We start from the raw sequence: 24862 nt of genomic DNA on the forward strand, positions 1-24862 counted from the left end.
TTATGGTGGCCGGTCTCACGTTTAGGTCTTTCATCCATTTCGAGTCTATTTTTGCATATGGTGTAAGGAAGCTGTCCAGTTTCATTCTTCTGCACGTGGCCGTCCAATTTTCCCAACACCATTTGTTGAAGAGACTGTCTTTGTCCTGTTGCATATTCTTTTCTGCTTCGTCGCGGATTAATTGACCATGTAATTCTGGGTTTATTTCTGGGCTCTCTGTTCTGTTCTGTTGATCTCTGTGTCTGTATTTGTGCCAGTACCATGCTGTCTTGATCACGACAGCTCTGTAAGATAGCTTGAGGTCTGGAATGGTGATGCCTCTAGCTTTGCTTTCCTTTTTCCAGATTACTTTTGCCATTTGGGGTCTTGTGTGGTTCCATATCAATTTTAGGATTTTTTGTAATTACACTGGAATTAAAATAAAATCATAGAAAATAGCTGTGTGTCCTGATTTTGGCTGTTCACTAACATGCTGTGATTTAGGTGAGTCTGTAACCTCGGGTCAGGGGGTGGGGAAGGCTCGGTTGCCTTCTCAGGCCTGTGCAGACATTGCCAATCAGTCGTGGTTTCTTGCCTTGCCCTGCCTCGGGCCTGGCCTACACTCAGGCTTAACATCCTTTTCCCTGCAGGTAGGCAGCCTGTCGATGGGATACTTGAGATGCAACTGGTTTTCCACCCCAGAACCAGGAATCCCAGGGTCTGTAGTTTTGTCATTTCTCTTTGCCAGAGTGGATAAAAGCTGATGGTTTCCTACTCTATTGTGATGTCGCCTGCTTTTCAAGAGCCTTATGAGAATGCCATCAGAAACTGTATTCCTGGAGGACCTGATATTATCAAGGGCTGTTGCACAGGGGAATGGTGGCAACAGGGCCTGCCTTGGTCTTTTTCACTGAGAAATCACCAGCACCTAGCCCAGTGCTCATAATAGGACTGAACTGCTTGTGGAGCTGAATGAATGCGTTTGGGGGTGGTGGTCTGCACGAGAAAACATGCCCCCCCATCTCTGTAGGAGAGATCCTGGGGACTACATGTATGCTTTGGAAAAGCTGCTTCCCTCCTCCTTTCGGCTATTATTAGAGTTGTAAAAGCCTTCTCTGGATTTCTTCTCTCTGAATTTGCATTTTGGCTTTCAAAGCCTTTGAGACAGAATTCAAAGCAAAGCTTCAGCCGGGGAGAGGAGGCAGCTTCATTGCAGCGGGGGCTGGGGAGCTATTAGGTCCCTCTCCTGGTCCCCAGCAGCTGCGCCAGCTCTGCGCCTTGCTCCCCTGCCACCCGCCTGCTCCTTCCCAGCGCCTCCCCCTGCTCTCCTCTCCCACAGCTCCTTCTGTCTCCTTCCTCCTATGAACACTGATCCCAGGCCAGACTAAGGAAGGGACAAATTTTATTTTTTAATTGAGGTGTAATGGACATATTACATTCTATTAGTTTCAGTGGCACGATGCGATGATTCAATATTTGTATACATTGCTAAATGATCACTATAATAAGTCTAGTTAACATCTGTCACTGTATGTAATTGTAAATACTTTACTTTCTCATGAGGAGACTTTTAAGATTTACTCTTTTAGCAACTTTCAAATATGCAATAGAGTAGTGCACCCTTCCCGTGGGGGATATGTTCCAAGACCCCAGTGGATGCCTGAATCCATGGATAATACCTAACCCTGTGTATAATACATTTTTTCATATATAGATAATATGTATATATACCCCTAAGATAAAACTTAATTCACAAATTAAGCCTAGTAAGCGATTAACAAGAACAACAATGAAGTAGGACAATTCTAACCATGTCCTGTAATAAAAGTTACGTGAATGTTGTGTCTCTCTCTCAAATATCTTATGTGCCATATTCCCCCTTCTGATGATGACGATGATGTGAGATTGGAAAATGCCTGTTATGACGAGGGGAGGGGAGGGGAGGTAAATGACGTAGGCGCTGTGATGTAGTGTAAGTATTATTGACCCACTTCACCCATTTTATCCACCCCCCCAAACCCCCAGCCCTCACCTTTGGCAACCACCAGTCTGGTCTCTGTATCTATGAGTTCCATTTTTTGTTTTTCTGAATTCCATATATGACATCATGCTGCGTGTATCTTTCTAAGTCTGACTTACTTCACTTAGCACAGGAGATCGTTAAGGTCCATCCGTGTTGTCACTAATGGCAAGATTCAGCTCTTTTTTTTATGGCTGAATGAAGTGGCATTGTATGTATGTACCGCACTGGCTCCTCTCGTTCACTGGTGAACACTTAGGTTGTTTCTAAATCTTGGCTGTTATAAGTGATGCTATATTGAATGTGGGGGTGGGTACAGCTTGTCAAGTAAGTGGTTTTGTTTTCTTTAGATAAATACTCAGAATTGCTGGATTGTGGTGGTTCTATTTTTAAATTTTTGAGATATCACCCTGTGATTTTTTTCATAGTGGCTGCCCCAATTTACATTTCCAGCAACAGTCCATGAAGGTTCTCTTCACATCCTCACCAACACTTGTTACTACTCGTCTTTTTGAAAGTAGCCATTCTGACAGGTGTCAGGTGGTATCTCACTGGTTTTGGTTTGCATTTCCCTGCTGATGGGTGACGTGGAGCACCTTTGCTTATACCCATTGGCCATCAGTATATCTTTCGAAAAATGTCCATTCAGCTCCTCTGCCCATGTTTTTTAAGGTTTTATTTATTTATTTGACAGACAGAGATCACAAGTAGGCAGAGAGAGGGGGAAGCAGGCCCCCTGCTGAGCAGAGAGCCCGATGCGATGCGGGGCTCCATCCCAGGACCCTGAGATCATGACCTGAGCCGAAGGCAGAGGCTTTAACCCACTGAGCCACCCAGGTGCCCCCCTCTGCCCATTTTTAATTGTATTGTTTTTCTGCTGTTGAGTTTTACGAGTTGCTTGTATATTTTGGATATTAACTCTTTATCAGATCTACGGTTTGTAAATGTCTTCTCCAATTCAGTAGGTTGCCTTTTTGTTTTGTTGATTGTTTCCTTTGTTGTGCAGAAGTGTTTTTGTTTGATATGTTTGTTTTTACTTTTGTTGCTTTTATTTTTGCTTTTGGGGTCAGATTCAAAAAATCATTGCCAAGACCAGTGTTAAGGAACTTATCACTTATGGTTTCTTCTAGGAGTTTTATAGTTTCAGGTGTAATATTCAAGTCTTTAATCCACTTTGAGTTAATTTTTGTGGATGGTGTAAGACAGTGGTTCAGTTTTGTTCTTTTGCATGTGTTCGTTCAGTTTTCCCAGTGCTAATTAGTGAGACAGTACTTTCTCCATTGCATGTTCTTGGCTCCTTTGCCATAAACTGGCTCACCATATGTGCATGGGTTTATTTCTGGGCTCTCTATTCTGTTTCAATGATCTATGGGTATGTTCTTATGCCAATACCATACTGTTTTGATTCATAGTTTTGTAATACAGTTTGAAATAAGAGAGTGTGATGATTCTAGCTTTGTTCTTCTTTCTCAAGATTGCTTTGATTATTCAGGGTCTTTTGTGGTTCCATACAAATTTTAGGATTGTTCTAGCTCTGTGAAAAATGCCATTGGGCTTTTGATAGGATTACATTGAATCTATAGATTGTTTTGGGTTGTATGGACATTTAATTTAATTTATTTTTTAAAGATTTTATTTATTTATTTGACAGAGAGAGAGAGAGAGAGAAATGAGAGAGAGAACACAAGCAGGGGGAGTGGGAGAGGGAGAAGCAGGCCTCCTGTCGAGCAGGGAGCCCGATGCGGGGCTGAATCCCAGGACCCTCGGACCATGATGTGAGCTGAAGGCAGATGCCCAATGACTGAGCCATCCAGGTGCTCCTCCTATGGACATTTCAACAATACTAGTTATTCCAATCCACGAGCAGACTATCTTTCCATTTATTTGTGCTTTCATTCTCTTTCATCAGTGTGCAGGTCTTTCATCTCCTTATTAAATTTATTCCTAGGTATTTTATCCTTTTTGCATAATTACAAATGGTATTGTTTTCTTAATTTCTCTTTTGATTATTTGTTACTAATATAAAGAAATGCAAAAGATTTTTTTTATATATTGCTTTTGTTATCCTGCAACTTTACTGATTTGTTTATTCTAACAGTTTTTTTAAAATATTTATTTATTTATTTGACAGACAGAGATCACAAGTACGCAGAGAGGCAGGCAGAGAGAGAAAGAGAGAGAGGATGAAGCAGGCTCCCCGCAGAGCAGAGAGCCCAGTGTGGGACTCGATCCCAGGACCCTGAGATCATGACCCGAGCCGAAGGCAGAGGCTTAACCCACTGAGCCACCCAGGCGCCCCGATTCTAACAGTTTTTTTGTGGCATGTTTAGGGTTTCATATATGTAATACGTCATATACAAATTGTGTCAGTTTTTCTTTTCTGATTTGGATGTGTTTTATTTTATTTTATTTAAAGATTTTGTTTATGTATTTGAGAGAGAGGCAGTGAGAGAGCATGAGAGGGGAGAAGTTCAGAGGAGAAGCAGGCTCTCCATGGAGCTGGGAGCCCCATGTGGGACTCGATCCCAGGACTCGGGGATCATGACCTGAGCCGAAGGCAGTTGCTTAACCAACTGAGCCACCCAGGTGCCCTTGGATGTGTTTTATTTCCTTTTCTTTCTTTTTTAAAATCTTTAAGAGATTTTATTTATTTGAGGGAGACAGACAGAGGTAACAACAGAGATTGCGACAGAGAGCACAAGTGGGGAGGAGAGAGAGAAACAGGCTCCTGGTTGAGCAGGGAGCCTGAAGTGGGACGGGATCCCAGGACCCTGGGACAATGACTAGACCTGAAGGCAGATGCTTAACCGACTGAGCCACCCAGGTGGCTTATTTCCTTTTTTTCTTTTCTTGTCGAATTGCTCCAGCTAGGACTTCCAGTATTATGTTGAGTAACAGTGGTGAGAGTGGGCATCTTTGTCTTGTCTTTGATCTTAGAGAAAAACATTTCACATTTTCATTGTTGAATATGTTAGCTGTGGGCTTGTCATGCATGGCCTTATTATATTGAGATGTTTTCCCTCTATACCTATTTTGTTGAGAGTTTTTATCATAAATGGATGTTGAATTTTCTCCATCTATTGAGATGATCATATGATTTTATTTTATTTTTTATTACTATCATAGAACCCACTGATTGATTTGCAGACATTGAACCAGCCTTGAATCCCTGGAGTAAATCCCACTTAGTCATGGTGTGTTCTACTTTTGATACGTTGTTGCTTTTGGCTTGCTAATATTTTGTTGAGGATTTTCTGTCTGTGTTCATCAGGGATAATTGCCTGTAACTCACTTTTTTTTTTTTTTTAAGATTTTATTTATTTATTTGACAGAGAGAGAGATCACAAGTAGGCAGAGAGGCAGGCAGAGAGAGGAAGGGAAGCAGGCTCCTGCTGAGCAGAGAGCCCGATGCGGGGCTCCATCCCAGGACCCTGAGATCATGAGCTGAGCCGAAGGCAGAGGCTTTAACCCACTGAGCCACCCAGGAGCCCCTGTAACTCACTTTTTTTGTGGTCTCCTTATCTGGTTTTTGTATCAGGGTAATGCTGGTCTCATAAAAGGAGTTTGGAAGCATCATCTCCTCTTCTATTTTTGGAAGCATTTTTGAGAAGAATTAATTAATTGCTTTTTGGATATTTGGTGGAGTTCACCATGGAAGCTGTCTGGTCCTAAGCTTTCATTTTTGGAGGTTTTTAATCACTAACTCGATCTCCTTACTAGTAATAGGTGTGATCAGATTTTCTATTTCATGATTTAGTCTTGGTAGGGGAGGGAGATTTATTCCAACCATGTCTTTTAGAATTTATGGGATAAGTGATTCATTTATCCATTGCATAGGTGAAAAGTACAAGCATAGAGACCAATAAAAGGAGCAGGGTACTCCATCCTCCAGGAGCTTACGGTTTGTCCAGAGATCTTTTCTAAATAATAAATTTTATTAAAAGATTTTATTTATTTGTGAAAGAGAGTATGGGGTGTGGGAAAGGGCAGAGGGAGAAGGAGAAGCAGACTCCCCACTCAGCAGAGAGTCCCAATGTGGGGCTTGATCCAGGACCCTGGGATCATGCCCTGAGCTGAAGGTAGACAGTTAACTGACTGAGCCACCCAGGTGCACATAATAATAAATTTTTTTGTGAATAATTGATATGTTCCCATGGTTTAAATGTCAGCAAATCAAAAGAGAAAAAGTTAAGCATCTCCTCCCCTATCTTCCAGCCATCTAGTTCTGCTCGAGGGGTAACTACTTTGAGTAATGTCTTCTGTCTCTTTCTGAAGACATTCTCTTCATGTTGTTCAGTGGCTCTTAACAGGCCCCAGAAGGTGGAGCTCCTCGGGACAACCCAAGCAAGATCTTCTAAGGGCACATGACAGCAGCCATCAGGTGATGGGATCAGGGAGGATGGGCAGGCTGAGAGAGAGATTCTGAGAAAGATTCCCGGAGGGCTTGAGTACAATCCCTGCTTCCAGCCCCAGTCCTGGGTCTCGCCACACAGGCGAGATATTTACATGCGGGAATGGACATAATAATACAAGATTTCACTAGAGACGAAGGTCACATTCCTGGTTACTTCCAGACAGACAGTGCCCTCCCCCAGAGGACGGAGACAGCAACAGTGGGTCTGCCTTGGCTGGGTGGGGCTTTAAGAAAGGTTACTGTCTTCATCCTTTCTGGGCTTCCTGTTCCTCATTTATGAAACCCCTAATCTAGGGTTTTAAACTTTTTTTTCCTTGAGCCCCTGTAGCAGTCTGAAGGAACCCATAGACTTCTTTAAATGCATGCGTGAAACATGCAGGATTATAAATGAAAACAATGACACTGAAATATGGCAGTTTCCTCACGTGCTGGCCCCCGAGTGTTCCCACTGGACAGAGACTCCTGCTCTGAGGAGGGCCATGGCCAGGTTCTGGCTCCCAGGGGCTGCTCTGCATCTTGGCACTGCTTGGGGCCTGGTGGTGTTCGCTAGAAGACAGGGGGGAAATATCCCTCTGAGGTGGCTTCACAGTGAGTCAAATGAACAATCCCTTTCTCCCCATAATTAGCTTCCCCTCTGTCCACCCAGGTCTCTCCTAGCCGAAGAGGACTAGGTTTCCAAAGGTAGTAGTGCGGTTCTGGGAAACAGAATCCCAGCCTGCTGAGAGGAGAGGGGGCAGCGGCTGCCCTCACAGCCCTGCTTCTGTAGCCTGGTGGAGAATTTCGGAGTCGGCCTGCACGGGTCTTACGCTGTGTTACGGTCTCCGTCCTGGTCGCCAGAGTCTTAGCCTTGGAGAGGGACGGTGGCCTACCAAGCTTCTGCTGCCGGCATGTGGCGGGACCACTGGGCCTCACAGGTGCCTGTCTCAGGACTGGCCTGCCAGCAGATGCAGAAGAAAGTGAGGTTCCTGCCGTTGCCCTTTTACCCTCCTCCTTCTGGTGTGGGGCATAGCGCCCCTGGAGGGAGGTCGGTGTTTTAAGCAATGGAGTTTTGGGTGGCCTAGGCCACATGTTTTCTTTGCGGATAATTGAGCACCGGCTGAGATGGCATCAAGGATTTGGTGCGCCTGTGGAAGGCGCTGAGCCATGCGATGACTCCCGGTGGGCCAGCCTCCCCCCAGACGCCGCAGCGAGGCCTTCAGTCATCCCTCTGCCGGGAGCTCGGGGCTCTGTGCACCGGGAGCTGCTGTTTCTGATATGTGTGTTCATGTGCGCTGCCGTCAGCACCTGAACTGTAATTGAAACGGCCGATTTTCAAAAATCGACTGGAAGCCAGAATTGCCTTCAGTAGGAGAGCATCAGAAGGGCCGGTTCACATGTGCGTTCTGCCACGTGGATACACGGGTTCCTTCAGAGTCCGCGCCTCCAGGGCCCAAACACGGTCTCTTAGGAAGATGACCATCTGCATATCATTCTTTCCACTACACGGCAAATCCTCCATGTCCTCCGTCCCCCGTGGGTCCTCTCTCTCACACAGAGATGTGTACATTCGTTAAGGCAAAGAGACAAAGAGGGAAAAAACCCACAAGTTTTATCCATCCATTTACTCCAAAATTATACATTGTGCCTTTGGCCCTTGCTAGGTATGAGGCTCTGTCCTGAGATACACTGTAGTCAAGAGGTGCACAGTCCCTCCTTCCATGTCGTGTATAGCCTAGAAGGAGGAGATGGACAAGATACAAATAAACAAATGCGCTAGGAAAGTATTGGGTGCCAGTGCTCTCCAGATAAGTGGTCTTAGGATGGGACAGTGTGACTGAGTGGTCACTCTCCACAGGGTGAGCAGGGAATGCCTGCCACCCAGAGGAGTGGACTAGTGTCCGGAGATGTGGGAACTGGGGACATGGCATCAAGGCATGACAGACATCATGGGCAGGCCCGTGGCTGTCAGTTTTAAGGCACAGAGAGAAAGCCGGAAGGTGGAGTTGATGAGAGGCAGGAGCCAGGTCATGGGACGTGATGTCCTCATTGAAGGTTTCCAAGCAAGTGAGTGAAAAATTACCTCCGACCCAATTAAATGTTTCACAGTTCCCATCAGGTGCACACAGTGGGGTTTATTTGGGGGACCTCAGCAAAGAACAGCAGAAGGTAGGTGGACCCAGCTGGAGTTTGTGCGACATTTAACTCGGTGCTCACTGCGTGTCATTTCATCTAGACCCTACAACAGCCCCGCGAGGGGAGCATAGTTATCGGCTGTTTATCCACCAGAAAAGCAAGGTGCAGAGGTAGAGTGATTCACCTGGCCGGAGGGCAGACCTGGAATTCGAACTCCACTGGGGAAGCTCCAAGCCTCTGCTCCCTATACCTTCCTGGAAATGGACCCCTAGACAGCCTTTTAATTATTGTTGTCAATTTATTTTTATTACCTATTTTTTTTAAACCCATGACTGATTTATTTATTTAGTAATCTATACCCAAGTGGGGCTCAAACTCATGATCCCATGGTCAGGAGTCTCATGCTCCTTTGACAGAGCCAGCCGGGTGCCCCATACTACTTATTTAATAGGTGTGAAACATTAGAACACTACTGAGATGGAGTAGTTTTTCATGTGTCTGTTTGTTTTTTTTTAAAGATTTTATTTATTTGACAGAGATCACAAGTAGGCAGAGAGGCAGGCAGAGAGAGAGGGGGAAGCAGGCTCGCCGCGGAGCAGAGAGCCCGATGCGGGGCTCGATCCCAGGACCCTGGGACCATGACCTGAGCCGAAGGCAGAGGCTTTAACCCACTGAGCCACCCAGGCGCCCCTCATGTGTCTTATTTTTAAACCTATAATAAAAACATGCAACATAAAATGTCATTTTAGCCACTTTCAAGCGTACAGTTCAGTGGCAGTAAGTACATTCACACTTCCTTGCAGCCGTCACCACCATCTGTTTCTAGAACTTTTTTTGTCACCCCCAAACAGAAACTGTGTAGCCATCGAGCAAGAACTCCTCATTCCTCCTCCCACCCCAAGCCCATCCTTGAATCTGCTTTGTCATTTTGGATTTGCCTCGTCTAAATATTTCATAAAAGTAGAATCATCCAGTATTTGTCCTTTTTGCCTGGCTTCTTGGACTTAGCATACCGTCTTTAGGGTCGGTTCATGCAGTAGCATACGTGGGAACATTATTCCTTACGGTTGAATAAAGTCCCATCGTGCATACCTATCACATTTTGTCGGCCGATCTGTTGATAGAGTTTCCACCTGGGGCAGCTTTTCACACACAGAGACAGGACCTTACAACTACTCACTCCTGTTCTGGGGATGCTTTCTGATCCCTGGCAAGTCTGTGTTTGTCCCGGGTTGGGGGTGACTCTCCACTGTGTGCGTGGTTAGAGGTGCTGCCGAGTTTAAGGTAACTAGCCTTGGTCTATTGAAAAAACTCAAGGGGGTAGTGTCTGGGTGGCTCAGTCCATTGAGCCCCCGACCCTTGATTTCGGCTCATGTCATGATCTCCGGGTCATGAGTTCAAGTCCCACCTGGGACTATGCACCCAGCGTGGAGTCAGCTTGTCCCTCTCCCTCTGCTCCTTCCCCAGTCGCGCGCTCTCTCTCTCTCTCAAATAAATACTTAAAACACACAAAACTCAAGAGGAACACTGTAATTGTTCTTGTGCCAACACCAGTTCTAATTAGGTTCTCCCACTGTCCGCTCTGTAGACAGAGAGCAGCAGAGAGTCCACAGGGGTTCTTTGTTTACTTCTAAACATGAAATCATTTCCTGTAGATGGAAATTTAGCTCACCTTCGAAATTCTCCACAGTAGCCACCCAGGAGCCCCAAGTCTCTGCTGGGGGACCCTGGGCAGGCCATGTCTATCTGGCTTTGGTGTCTGCGTCTAAAATGATATTAAACTCCTTCTAAGAGCTCATGCGTCCTTCCCAGACAGAGGTGAAGTTGGTTTCTAATTCTGCTCTGGGTTCTTCCTTGCTACTTGTACATTAAGCCTGTGCCTCTCTCCTCTTTGAGAAGCCGCTGGTCAATGTCCCTCGTAGTCATCCCATATTCCCGTGATGGGATGACAAAGCCGACTCCCGGATGCTGGGCCCAGGGACTGCAGCTGTCCCCACCCCCCGAGCCCCTTCCCCCTCACTGGGGTGCAGCGAGACAGGGGGTGCCCTTCCCTCCCAGCAGCCTTTGTCTGGATGCCTGGAAGTGCTGGGTGGCCTTGGGAAGTGTGACTTGTGTCTTCCTGGATGAACGGCCGCCTCTGTCATTGCCAGGAAATCAATGATGCTGGCGGCTACCTGTTTCCTCAGCTGCAGGACAGGAGAAAAGCTGTGCTGCCTCGATGTCCCCTGAGGCACTAGGCAGCTCACGACCAGTTTTCTCTTTCAGAGCCATAAATCTGAGAAATCCGGTGCTGCAGCAGGTGCTGGAGAGGAAGAGTGAGGTCCTGTGCGTCCTGACCCAGAGGATCGTGACGACGCAGCCGTGTGTGATATCGGAGCACATTCAGATAGAGGAGAGGTGTGGCGGCATGGTGGGGATCCAGACCAAGACAGTGCAGGTGTGTGTGCCGGGGTGCAGGCATGGGCTCCGTGGGCTCAGCAGCCTCTCGGGGCCGAGTCCTTGTGGCGGGGGGCAGGGGCCCTTCAGGTGGTGTCTTCATTTGCCAGGACTCTTCTGCAGGGAGCTAACAGAAATCCAACTCAAACTGGCTTAAACGAGAAATAATTGAGGGCTCATGTAACTGAAACATTCAGGGTTGTCTGGCTTCAGTCACTGCTAGTTCGAGATTCAGAATTGCGGAAAACCGCGTGCGCTGCCTTCCCTGGGGGTAGATCCCCTCACAGGTGGGTGTTCTCCTTGTGGTGCGGGTTTTGTCCGGCTTGCTGCCACCCCAGCGGAAAGTGTGCTCTGGGTTGGCTTTTGCTGGACTGTCCCTGGTTGTAGCCATTCCTGAAGCAGACCCAAGGCCAGGGCTCTAGGGCCCTCAGAATGGCCATGCAGGCTTGGTCGGGTGCCTTCTCAAAAGAAAATGGGTCAAAGGAATACTGTCAATGCACAGGTAACTGCCAGAGCCCTTCAGAGTCAGGGTCTCAGAATGATTACTTTGGGATCAACTGCCTTAAATCCTTTATGGACTGAGTGAGGAAAGGTGAAGAGCAGTATATGTGTCTCTATACACATAAACAGAAGCTTCTGGATTAAAATAGAGACAGTCCTATCAGGCTGACCCCTGAGCCAGTACTGAACTTCTGTGGAACAAGAGGCTACCAGTCCCAAACTGTTTCCTCCACAGCTTGCCACATGCCTGATGTCCTATTCTTAGAGATTTGCTTCCTGGGGTAACTTGGCTTTTGCTAGAGGACCCGGAAGGTCCTCTGGAAGGAAACGGAGGCAGAGGTCTGGTATAATTGACAGAGAGCTGGACTCTCTGTGGGGCAGTGATGAGGGAGATTCCCGACAGGAGGGAATTTTGGCCGGCCCTGCCAGGGTTTCTGCCCATGGTGGCCCCCCACCACAGGCCTGGCACCTGCTGGCAATCAGGAGGCTGCCTGTCCTCACACCAACCAGAATCAAGTTGCTAAATGGATTCTCTGATCTCCAGTGTTGAGGCAACGATCTCCCTAGGCCATCGTGGGAAGGGGTCATATTTGTAACAGTGTTGGGAGGAGAGAGCTGTGGTGCCTGACTGCTTGGCATTTCCTGGCCATCCCCCTCTCACCCTTTCCTCTCCTCCCTCCTGCCCCCACTCTGGGTTTGTTGAACAGCACAGTGTGCTATCCACCGAGTCTGGAATGATGCCCTTTTGGGGGCTTCTTGCTCTTAGCTAGGTTCTTCCAGTCAGGCTTTGACATTGGATTTTCATCATTGCCGGGGTGTTAAAGTGGTTATGCTAATCCTCTGTGAGGCAACTGAAGAGTTATCTTGTTTATCTTCTTTATTCAGACCAGAGACCTAGCCTCACTGTCTCCCACACTCTGGAATCCCACTTTTGCGTCCCCACAAAAGTTTGCTCGTTTACTTCCCACTATGTGCCCTGTATGTGCCCTACATCATGAAGCCCACAGGAATAAAATCCTTACCTCTGCTGGCCGGCTTCTGTTTTTGCTGAATGCCTCTCATGCTCAAGGCCACAGCCGGGGGTGGGGGGTGGCGTGAGAGAAACCTGGGGCGGGGGGTCTAAGCACACAGGTGGCAGCGTGTGCTCTCACTCACAGGTGTCCGCAAAGGAGGACGGGAACATCACCAAGGACACCAACGTGGTGCTGGAGATCCCAGCTCCCACCACCATCGCCTATGGCGTCATCGAGCTGTACGTGAAACCAGATGGCCAGTTCGGTGAGTGCCGCTTCCGACTCTGGGCATGAGAGGAAAGAGATGGGAAGTGTGGGGGTGTCCTGGGACAAGTGAGGCAGGTGGGCTGCTTTGGGAGGATGTTGGTGTGGGCGAGCTTTTACCCGCACGGCACAGGGTCAGCAGCGTGACCTCTGCCATCAGACTGGGTATTGGCCCTGGGGCACAGGGTCAGCAGCGTGACCTCTGCCATCAGACTGGGTATTGGCCCTGGGGCACAGGGTCAGCAGCGTGGCCTCTGCCATCAGACTGGGTATCAGCCCTGGGGGCCATGGTGCCTTGTTAGTGAGGCCTCAGGCAAGTTGTGGATGTCGCTGAGCCTTCACTCCCCATCTCTGGAAGTAGAGAGGCATTTCCTGGCAGGGCTGAGGTCAGGATTTCGTGGGAGGAGCCCATGAAGTGCCTGGTGTGGTGGATGTTTAGTAAGCACTCTGTCTCACCTCTTAATTGTACCATCAGCAGCAGCAGCATCTCACCTTCCTTCACCCCCAATATGAAACAAAAAATGTGGCACTTGACCTTGCTCTGCTGATCACCAGTGTTCAAAGCCAGGAGATCCTGGTCGTTGCATCATTTGAAGAAAACAAGGGCTTTAGCTTCGCGCTCGTGTCTGCTGATCTTGGACTCGGGGTGGCCCTTCCCTCATGCTGGTCCTGGGAAGAGGTTGTGTGGAGCCCAAGAAAACTGACCCCTTCAGGGGGCCGTGAATGCATAAATGTAACACAATGATTGACTTTTTTAGGGATGATAGTGTCATGGTTATGTTTATAAAAAAGAGTCTTCGTTTTTAGAGATTTGTCCTGAAGTCTTCATGGATGAAATGGTAACACGTCTGTGGTTGGCTTCAGAGATAATTTGGGTAGAGCGTAGGCTGTGTGTGCATGGGGTCCAGAGAGGTAAAGAATAATCATAGAAGCTGGTCTATTCTTGTGCCATTTCACCTTTTCCATAAGAATGTTTTAAAAGGGGTGCCATAATAGACCGTGCACAGATCTACTGGGGTCTCCTGCTCCCCCCCCTACCACTTTGTTCTCCGTAAGGTTAGGGAGGAGGAAGTTGTCCAAGAGTCAGCCTTTTGTGTGCACTTGGCCCACACGAGGTCACCATGCCGTGGAGCCACAACTGCAGGCACTTAGAATGTGGACCGTCCCTATGGGACAGTCACGAGCTCCTGGGTGCACGGGGAGCCACAGGAGCCACACGTGAGGCGTGGGCTGCAGTGGCAGGGATTCCTCTCTTTTCACACGTGGAGCAGCCTGCGTTTCAGGGAGGAGACAAAGAGTGAGGGTGTCAGTTTGAAGGAGCTGGTCTGGAGAGGTTGGTCAGGACACGTGAAATGCCAGGAAGACCAAGAATCAGGCCATTGTTCCAAATCTGTTTCGTTGGCGTTTTTATTACTTTTTCTGTCTCTTTGGAAGACTTCTGTCTACTGAACAAACTGCATTAGTAAGAGGATTCTTTTGTCCCTGCTTCTGTTATCAGCCCGTTACCACATGCATGCACATGGCTCCAGACTAAGATGCAATCCAGGCCTGGTTACCTGTCCAGATGGGCTGGCGCTGTTACAAGCCTCTTGAAAGCTTGGCTTGCACCTGGGGCTGCCCATGAGTGCTTCTGAGGACCTTTGGCAGCTGGGAATCAGGCTGGGGCTGCCACTCCAGGCTGTGATCCCAGCATGGGACCCCTCCTGTTTCTCCGAGGAGGTGGCAGCATCCGGCTCTGCTGCAGCCCTGTTGAGGCACCTGTCGCTCCTATGGGGAGCCTCTCTCTCCTCAGACAGCCTTGGGAAGACAGCCTCGTCTGGCTGTAGCTCTCCTGTTTGCATCTTTTCAAGCCTTTTATCTTGGCTGGCTTCTGCTGCCTTTAACAATAACCTCCCCTTTTGCTGTGGAGAACTGGAGAAGAGGTGCCTGGGGCAGGGCGGGGTGGGTGGTGGTGGGGGATGGGAATTCTGGAGGTTATTTTGGCTCCTTTCCCATGCCCTGGCCTTGGAAGCCCCGCTCCATTGCTCTTTCCCTCTGCTGACTGTTACGCCTGTGCAGCCTGGTGGCCGGGCTGACACTGCATATGATTCCCTCCTGATTTTTAAGCAGTTCTGCTTTTTTCCCATCTGTGTTTCAGTTGCTCTTGCAACAGAATATTCTGATATGCCTTCATAAACATAGACCTGCAAGGGCCAGAAGGGCCCTTAAGAGGCTGTCTGAGGTCTCCTCCCACCTTCTGGGAGGGAATACACTCGACAAGGTTGCTGTTTGTCCTCTGAAACTTTAAGCAGAGGCTGACTTCCTCTGTGTCCCTTGGGAGAGGCACCTGTGCGGCCTTTCTTCACCAAGATTCCCTCAGCCATGAACCCTTCCTTCACTAACAGCTCCCTCATATAGCCAATCAGAAACATCATTTCATGGTCTTGAACTTTAGCCTTGTTCTTTGTATAATCAGGCATCGTGCCCGTGTCCTTTCAGCATGTCCTTGTGACTGGATACCCCGTGGACAGGAGCCTGTGCTCCCCACCCTGCCTGGGTCTGTGCACTGCTCGGTGGTCCATAGGCCCTGACAGCATCTCCCTACTGGGTCCTACCGCACACTCTTACTTGGCTCCCCTGCTTCTCTCAGGCTTTCCCCATCTGTCCCATCCTAGCAGTATAGCTAATGTGATCTTTAAAAGTAAAACTTTGTGGTCATTTCACACACCTGCTTAAACCCCTCCGAGGCTCCCTTTGTCACAAGAGAAAGCCTGCACTTCAGGTGACTTGTGACCAGCCCCGGTATTTGTCCGGCCCTCCTCCTAACCTGCTCTGCTGGTGTCGTCTGGCCAGTTAACCCCGTCTGGGGACACTCCTCTCGCTCTTTTCCTGGAGTTCCATGACTGCTTGCATGCCGCCTCTTTGCCTAATGCCTAATGTTAGGGAGTTCCTTAGACACTGCTTCCTCCAAGAAACCTTTTCTAGTTCTCTCTCTGGCTTCAGGGACCTGTCTACCTCCTTCCGCACCACCTGTTACCTCTGTAACAGGTTTATCTTGTTTATCTTCTTTATTCAGACCAGAGACCTAGCCTCACTGTCTCCCACACTCTGGAATCCCACTTTTGCGTCCCCACAAAAGTTTGTCGAGGCCTGGACTGTATCCCTTCGTAGCACTGGCTCCCAGCACAGTGCCTGACACTGAAAAGAGTGAGGGAATTGGGGGGCGCCTGGGTGGCTCAGTGGGTTAAAGCCTCTGCCTTCGGCTCAGGTCATGATCCCAGGGTCCTGGGATCGAGCCCCACATCAGGCTCTCTGCTCCACAGGGAGCCTGCTTCCTCCTCTCTCTCGGCCTGCCTCTCTGACTACTTGTGATCTCGGTCAAATAAATAAATAAATAAATCTTTAAAAGAACAAAAATCAAAAAAAGAATGAGGGAATTGGTAGTATCTCCAGGGGCCCATGCTTGTGTATGGGCAAGAGTGGTGCTGGTGCTGGTGCAGAATCAGAGATTCTGGAAATAGCCGTTGGTGACCCTGGCCGGCTCTTGGCAGCATTTGAGACGATGTTAACAGTCACAGTGACTGTTCTGGGGGAACTACTTTATTACCTGAGGGCTGGTTCACATTCATAGTTCTCAGAGCCTGGTGCGAAGGGCCAAGTGAGCCAGGCTGCTCTGGATGCCCGGTGAGTGTGGGTCATGATGAGTGAATGATTGTCTCCATCTTTAGACAGCTGTTTGATCTTTTACGTCATTTGTGGCCACAAGCAAATAAAAATATGTGCTAATCCTTATGCCTTCCACATTTTTATTCCGTAGCCTGTGCTTAAGTACACAAGTTATTAATTAAAAGCATAAAAAGAGCCCCAATTCATAAGTTCACTTACTGTTTTGGTTTATTAAAGATGTAATTATTACATAATAACTATTAGTTGAGTTCTTAAATATGTAAATATGTAAGGAAATATTTATTTTAAAAAAGCTTTTATTGTGGAAAATGTCATACATGTTCCAAAAGCAGAGATAATAATATGAACTCCCCTGTACTTGCCATCCAGCTTTAATAACTAGGGTGATTCATGTCTCATCTGTAACTTTACCACCTCACTCCACCCCACTCAATTATTTCAAAACAAATCGTAGGCATTATATTGTTCTGTCTTCAAATATTTCAGTATATCCAAAGGTAAGGCTGTTTTAAGACTAGTTTTGCCTTCATATAGATTCATGGAGAATGTATTCATTTGTGTCTTTTTTTTAACTCAACATGTTTGTAACATTCATACAATTGCGGAAGTCAAAAATTCATTTTTTATTGTGTATTACATACTAATGAGGAAAAGTTAACTTGAAAAATACAACCACATACCACTTATATACTTACATTAACAACAATACTTTATTACCAGTTGAGTCAAGTCAAATTTATTAATCGGATTTAATTTTTTTGTTACATATATGGTGAGTTGTGTAAGATCTTTTGTTAAAAAGAAAACCGCAGGCCCCAAATGGTGTCCCTTTAAAATTTACTTAGTTGAATTTTTATTTAACAGTTTGTTCAAGTCAGGCTAAGAAAGTACTTCTGATGTCTAAAAGATTGCTTCCTACCTCCTCAGAGAGGACACGCTAGACAGCTTTGAGAACAATGATTTCTCCTGTAACTGTGGGAAGGGGCTGAGATTTCATCTAATAGCACAACATGTAGGAAGTGGGTTTTGGGGTCAGAGTGCATATGTTCCCCCGCCCCCACTTCCCCTTAGGTAAAGCTGGGCCTGAGGTGTGCCAACAAGGCCCAGCTAACCCTGTGCCTGCTTGTCCTTTTCTCTCACATTACAGAATTCTGCCTCATACAAGGGAAACACGGTGGCTTTGAGATTGAGAGAAGTGGCTCGGTCTTCATGGACCCTCTGCCCTTTCAAGAGTTTGCATTTGGGGACATGCCAGATGCTGCACAAGGACCATCTGCCCTGGATCGGCCATTGAGTGTTTTAAAACAAGGTATTGCCAGCAGAGTGGGGTGTGCTGAGCTGATGGCTACTTGTACTGCAAGCAGTGACAGGGCCTTCAAGAGCAAGGACTCCTTAGAGACTTACTGGAGAACAGAGAGGACAGTGCCTCCAGGTCAGACCCAGACTGCTCAAGCAGGATGCACCTCAGGGGGACCGTAGGCATCCTCAGGTCTTAGGTGCTGTGTTTTGAGGAAGGGGTAGAAGACTGAGGACTGAGAGGGCATTTTCATTCATTTTAACCAAAGTAGCCTTGCTATTAAAAATAGTAGTCAGCAACAGAGAGAACCCCACATTTGCACCTCTTTCGTTATTTTCCAGCCTTCACTGCCAGCACAGGCAATGTTGTCGGCATTGGGAAATGCTCTCCTGGGGGCTCTTTCTGCACATGGCCCAAGCCCTGCGGTGCCCTGGCATCTGGGGGGGGGGGTGGGGTACCTGCGACTCACCTGCGGCAGCTTTTATTCCTCTAATATGCTGTGTTTTAAAAAGTTGCCTTTTCTTGTGGTGGTAAGGGCAAGGGGGGAGTGCAGGATATGGCAGAAGAGGAAATGGGCAGGGAAAAGGTGAAACAAATAGTCAGGAAAGAGCTTGGCAAAAAGAGCCAGGAGCAGCTCAGAATATAGTCTGGCTGGGAGCATAAGAAGATTCTTACCTGTGGGGCTTCGGTGAGTCCCAAACCAGAAGATGCTTCTGTTTCTGTAGCAGAAGTGCCAGTGTTGGAAGACATGGCAAGGAAGGCCGTCTGAAGGCGCAGCGTCCCCCCATCTTATGCAGGGCTGCAGGCCCCTTCTCTGCTTCCTTGAGGCTGATGATTGGGTCCGACTCCCAGGTGCTGCTTCAGCACTGCCATAGGCTAGAACAGAGCAGAGTGGCCCCGCAGCCGTGAACTGTGCTCCAGGGAAGTGACGAGTCCGTTCGTGGGCTGCAGCTTTCTTATAATTTCCTTCCCCACCATCCACCCTGTCAGCTGGCCATTCTAGTCAGCCTGGGATGAAGTGGGATGGCTGGGCCTGTGAAGCAGGAGTAGGATGGGGGCAGCCTGGCCTTTGTGCTCTCAGACCCCAGCCCAACCCAGAAAGCTCTCATCTCCGGGCTGGGGTGGCAAAGACCCAGCTGTGTTCATAGGGAAGTTTTTGAATATATCGGGGAATGATGGGACCTATTCTGTCCATGGGGCTGACAGCTGTGTGCTGGAACTTGCCATCAGCAGAGGTGTGGTGCCTTATGCATTAGTATGCATCCCTGCATATCAAAGTTGTGGTTTATCAAATCTTGCTTGTAAAGCCCCGCTGGGCTTAATTTACTACAAGTGTTTCAGTGTCTTTAAAAAAAAGATTTTAAGGAGAGAGCCTCAAGCATCCTGCAGATCCTGCATCCCTCACCAAGCTGGGTGGGCCTGTGTGCCTGTTCCCCAGGATGGGTGAAGAATAAGGAGTGGGAAAAGTGAAATGGCTGTATTTGCCATGAAAACAGGGTGCCAGAGTTGGAGAAGCAAGCATTAAATATTAAAGGATGAAATCTGCATGTTATTAGAAGAAAGGACAAGGAAAATAATGGCTTTGGATTTGCTTGGCTGTGAAGCCCTGTAAAAGTACTGAAGGTTAGTAATTCCACCTTGATAACCTGCTTCTATAGAGAGCATGCTAAAGAGGAGTCTAAATAATTGATCAGACTTTTCTAGGAAATAGACTTAATGTTTAGGGAGGGAAGAGGGAAGTCTGAAGCAGATCTGGGTGGCCCTCTTTTCTGCCTCTTTTCGTCCCCCTCCTTCTGGTTATTGAGAACACGCAGGGTGGTAGCTAGCTTGAGGTCCGGCTCAAATTGCATGACTGGCCCGCTCCTGGAAGTGTCTATGAGAACCGAGGACAGTGACTACAGAAAGCCTGCTGTCCCTTGTTCCGTCACGAGGCTGGGTGCTCTCTGTTTTCACAGCCACTTTGCTCATGGAGCAGAACTTCCGTCCCTTTGCAGAGCTGCCGGCACAGCAGCAGTCAGAACTGAGCCACGTGTTCCAGGCCATCCTGTCTGATGAAGAGCTACTCAGGACCCTGGAGCAAGTGGTAAGACCAGGGAGCTCGCAGGCTAGCGTTCCACCTGGGGTTGCAGAAGTGGACAGACTAGATCTCTTGGGATAAAGCTGTGAGCTGGGATAAGATTGTATATGAAATGTCCCCACCTCCTTTAAATCTTAAGCTTCTTTTTTTTCTTATAAGGTCTTTAGTGTTCTAACTGAAAAAAGGTGCCTGATGTAAGGAATCAAAGGGTAGATTGGTTCCCTAAGGGCTGTTGTAACAAGTTACTCCAAACTCTGTGGCTTGGAACCACAGAAATTTATTCTGTTAGATTTGGGTCTGGAGGCCAGAAGTCTGGAGCTGGGATGTCAGCAGGGCCTTTCTTCACCCACAGGCTCAGGTAGAAAACCCTACCTTGCCTCTTCCAGCTTTGGTGGCCCCTGATGCTCCTTGGCTTGTGGCCACACTGCTCCATGTCTCCCCATGCCTCTATCCTGTGTCAGTGTCCTCCCCTTTTCCATTAAAGGACACTCACCATTGGATATGGGGCCCACTCCAGTCCAGGAGCATCTCCTGTTGAGATCCTTACCTTTACTGTATCTTCAAAAACTCTTTCTCTTATTCCAAATAAGGTCATACTCTGGAGTTCTAGGTAAACCTATGTTTGAGGGGCCTCGATTCAACCCCACTACAAGGGGGCTGTGTGGCAGAGTCCAATAAGTCAACCTACTCTACTTAGAATAGATTAAAAAGCAGGCCTTTGTATTTTTGTTTTGTAGCAGAAGGATTTTCTGGAGAGGTTGAGTTCCTTAACTATTAGTTGTACAAATGGTAAAGGACACACCAGCTGCCAACCTGCCAGACTTTGTGCTCCTTTGTTAAGAAGGCTGGGGCACTGTTAAGATGACTTAGAGTTTTTTTTGTTTTGTTTTGTTATTCTATTATTCAGAGTTTTTGAACTCTGATTTTCGCTGATTCAATGCTTAATGGTTTCCAGGGGAGCATTCATACTAATTTTTCCCTCTTGCAACTGGATTGTGGCAGAAGAGCTTAGCTACCAGTGATGGAACCTGCAGTTGTAGAAACAGTCCAGCCGTCCAGGAGATCTGGAGTTCGCAGGAGGGTGTGCTAGCCCGAGAACACAGGTGTTTCAAAAAGCCCACTGACTTATACTTCCTAACATAGCTCCTTCCAAGAGGGAAATGTCAGACCAGTACCCTTTGGAAAGAACATCAATTGCCCTGTCAGGTGCGGGGGCAGACTGCCCAGGTGGGGCCAGTGGGCTTTTCTATGAATGCATCTGATGTGGAGTTTTCAGTGGAAGTGAGCTCCCTAGGTGCTGCTGAGCTGGCTGAGGTGGCCCTCCCTGGCACGGCCACCCACCTCCCAGTGGCCCAATGTGGATGGCTGATGCTGCCTTGGGCCTAGCTGGGAATGTGGTTGGCAGTTGGTGTGCCAAGTTTAAAGCTGGAGAACCATGATGGGACAATGCTTTTATGTTCCCCTCCTTAGTTCTGCATGTAGTCACCTGTTGCTGACAGAACCTGCCTTGTCCTGAAAGGTTCTATCCATAGTTCCTGCATCCCTCCTCCCCTCTCTGTAAAAGAATAGTACTGGGCAAGGCTGTTTACTCTCTCCTTATGAGAGATTAGTGATTTCAAAACAGAAAATAATACAGGGTTTTCTTTACTTGGGAGATAGTGGAAGGGTAAGTAAGCAGCAGCATGTCATGGGGCAGAGGCTCAGCTTGGCCTCTGGCTTTACTAAATCTTTCTCTTTTCTCTTCCCCCTGCAGTGTGAGGATGTGGTCAGTGGCCTGTCATCCCCACTGGCAACACTGGGGGAGCTGAAGCCCCCACAGCAGCAGGACCTCACAGCTTTCCTATGCTCAGTGGGGTACAGAGTGCAGGGAGGGTGTCCAGGCCTGGAGGATGCAGTCAGCAACCAGAAGCTCTTTTCTACAGCCTACTTCTTGGTCAGTGCACTAGCAGGTATGGAAAAAGAAAGAAATGCTGTTATTGCTTCGAAATTGCTTTGCTTACTATTATGGAAGATTTGGTACATGCGGTTCCCTCCCTTTCAGTAGTACAGGGATGGTAAGTGGCAAGCTGAGAAAGCTTTTATGACTGCTGTGAAAAACCATAGACTTGTGTGACACCAGCCTCCTCTCCTGTCTCTCTCCTCCTCTGGGGAGAGCTGTCTGTGGGCACACACCCTCAGCAACACAGGAAAGCATCTCTTCAAGCACAGCCTGTGGTTTACTCTTGGGCTTTGACACTGCTGCGTGGCTGTGGCTTTCATCTGGCAACTGCTCTTCATTTTGGTTTTGTTACCTTTGGTCTTAGTGATGATTTTTTTTGGATTTGACACCAAACACAGTACTTCGGTACTTCTGATCCTCTTTGCAAAGTTGTTGGCCACTTTGTGGACATTTGGGCAGGGAGAGTGTGGAGAGCATCCTGATGCACTAGAATGCTGGGCCCATTAGAAACACAACCCTCTACCCTGATCTAGAGATGGCTCTCCCAGGGGCATGACCATGGAGTTATCACCTAGCAATGACCCTGCCCTGCCACTCCTCTACCACTGCCATCCAGGGTTCCCCATGCCAGAAGGGTTGGGATATCACAAGGTAGCCATTCTGTGTGGGCTTTCAGTTCCTTCAAGGAAAGGCAAGACCTGCCTGGCCCATCAGCCTGGATCCTTGTCTCCACAACTTTCCTTCCTGGTGATATTATTTGAGGTACTGAGTTCAGGATGCATTTATGGTTCCTTCCCAGTGCCACAGAAGAACAGAGGCCAAGGAGATCTCCAGTTTTTACAAAATTAATCAGAGAGGATCCCTCTCTCAGGTTTATATGCTCTTTCTCTAAGTCATGGATAAAAGTTTTGGCTGGGACAGGACATAAGATAGAGGCCTGTGGAACATCACCAGAGAGCTTTTGCCCCTGACGTTAACATCAGTGTTGTAATAGGGTTTTTAAATACAGTCATTCTATCAGGGGCTAATCTATTGGCCAGAGTGTTCCAGCACGTGGAGGGCATTTTCTTCACATACCCTATTACTTATTGAAATATTTCTATCAATAGGCTAGTTCGGTGATATGAAATACGCAGCATGTGTCTGACATCATGATGCATCACATTGGAATCTTGGACACAGGGAGCTACTGGGAGTTGACTCATAACATGAGACTCATTTGCTGTTCCTGAGCTGGAAGCTTGGGGGTAGTGGAATCTTTAAGTGCAGCTGAAAATAACTAGTCAGTTTCTGAACCCACCGTGCCCTCTTGCATCTCTCTGAACTGTTATCTCATTTATATGTCAGTCACTGCGGAGGTCAGATCACTCTTTCATTGTAAAGCCCTTCCATTAGTTCCTCCTAATCCTCGGCCCTTCTGAGTTGCCCTTTTCTTCTCATGAAAACAGTCTTCTTTCTTTAGAACCTGGGGAAAATGCTGGAATGGAAAATGGCCTCTCCTTGAGTCCTATCTGCAGCTTTCTGAATAACACCAGTTACCAGCTTCACGGTGTCTAACTTTTAAAAATTGAGATAAAACTTACATCATATTAGTTTTAGGCGTACTCAATTCCATATTTGTATACATTGTAAAATGATCACAATACGTCTAGTTAATATCCATCACCATACATAGTTATAAATTTTTCTTACAGAATTTTTAACATACTTAGCAACTTTCAAATACACAGTATAGTTTTGTAACTATAGACGTCATGCTGTAGATTACATGCTCATGATTTACTTTTTAAATAGCTTTTAAAAGTTTGTGCTTTTAACAACATTCATTCATTTCCATCCCCATCTCCCCAGCACTCCCTGCTTCTGGAAACCCTCAGTCTGTTCTCTATATCTATGAGATTTTTATTTATTTAAAGATTCTACATATAAGTGACATCATATGGTATTTGTCATTCCCTGACCTTTTTCACTTAGCATAATGTCCTCAGGGTCCATCCATATTGTCACAAATGGTAAGATTTCCTTCTTTTTCATGGCTGAATAATATTCCATTATATATACACACATTTTCTTTAATCATTTATCCATCTGTGGACACATAGGTTGCTTCCAAATCTTAGTTAAATAATGCTGCATTGAATATGGGGGCGCATATATGTATTTTCTGTAGTTAATGTTTTTATTTTCTTCATATAATTACTCAGAAGTGGAATTACTAGATCATATGGCAGTTCTAGTTTCAGTTTTTTTTTTGGGGGGGGGGACTCCATTCTGTTTCCTATAGTGGCTGCACTAATTTACATTCCTACCAACAGTGCACAAGGATTCCCTTTTCTCCATATCCTCACCAACAGTTGTTATTTCTTGTCTTTTTGGAAAATAGCCATTCCAACGGGTGTGAGGTAATATCTCATTGAGATTCTGATCTGCATTTCTCTGAAGATTAGTACCATTAAGTGCCTTTGCATGCACCATTGGCTATCTGTACTGTAGGTCTTTGGAAAAATGTCTATTCAGATCCTCTGCTCGTTTCAATCAAATGGTTTGGATTTTTTTTGTTTCATTTTATTTTGCTATTGAGTTACATGAGTCCTTTTATATTTTGGACATTAACACCTTCTCAGAATTATCTTTGTAAATATTTTTTCCCATTCAGTAGGTTGCCCTTTAATTTTTTGATTTCCTTTGCTGTGCAGAAGTTCTTTGGTTTGATGTAGTCCTACTTAATTTTGGTTTTGTTACCTTTGGTCTTAGTGATGATTTTTTTTGGATATGACACCAAATGCAGTCTCAAGGAGCTTATTACCTTTGTAGTTTTCTTCTAGGATTTTTATGGTTTCAGGGCTTATGTTCAAATCCTTGATCCATTTCGAGTTAATTTTTTTGTATGGTGTATAAAAGTGATTCAGTTTCTTTTTTTATGGCTTTGGATATGGCTATTCAGTTTTCCCAATGCCACTTACTGAAGACAGTCTTCTCCCCATTGTATATTTCTGGCTCCTTGTTGTAAATTAATGGACCAAATGGGTTTAATTTCTGGGCTCTCTATTCTGTTCCATTGATCTATATAGTCTGTTTTTATGCCAGTATCATACTATTTTCATTAGTATAGCTTTGTAATATAGTTTGAAATAAGACGATGTG

General features: G+C 46.8%; 1 protein-coding gene across 1 annotated transcript in view; it reads left to right on the plus strand.

Annotated features, from left to right (window-relative positions):
• GSDME (gasdermin E) overlaps window positions 1-24862 on the plus strand; it is a 74031-nt gene that overhangs the window by 32138 nt on the left and 17031 nt on the right. Inside the window, exons 4-8 of the mRNA XM_046021649.1 lie at window positions 10791-10962; window positions 12620-12740; window positions 17553-17714; window positions 19658-19785; window positions 21533-21728. Coding sequence (XP_045877605.1) covers window positions 10791-10962; window positions 12620-12740; window positions 17553-17714; window positions 19658-19785; window positions 21533-21728 — 779 coding nt within the window. The remainder of the gene's footprint in view (window positions 1-10790; window positions 10963-12619; window positions 12741-17552; window positions 17715-19657; window positions 19786-21532; window positions 21729-24862) is intronic.

Source organism: Meles meles, chromosome 10, assembly GCF_922984935.1.
Source record: "Meles meles chromosome 10, mMelMel3.1 paternal haplotype, whole genome shotgun sequence".
Taxonomy (NCBI): domain Eukaryota; kingdom Metazoa; phylum Chordata; class Mammalia; order Carnivora; family Mustelidae; genus Meles; species Meles meles.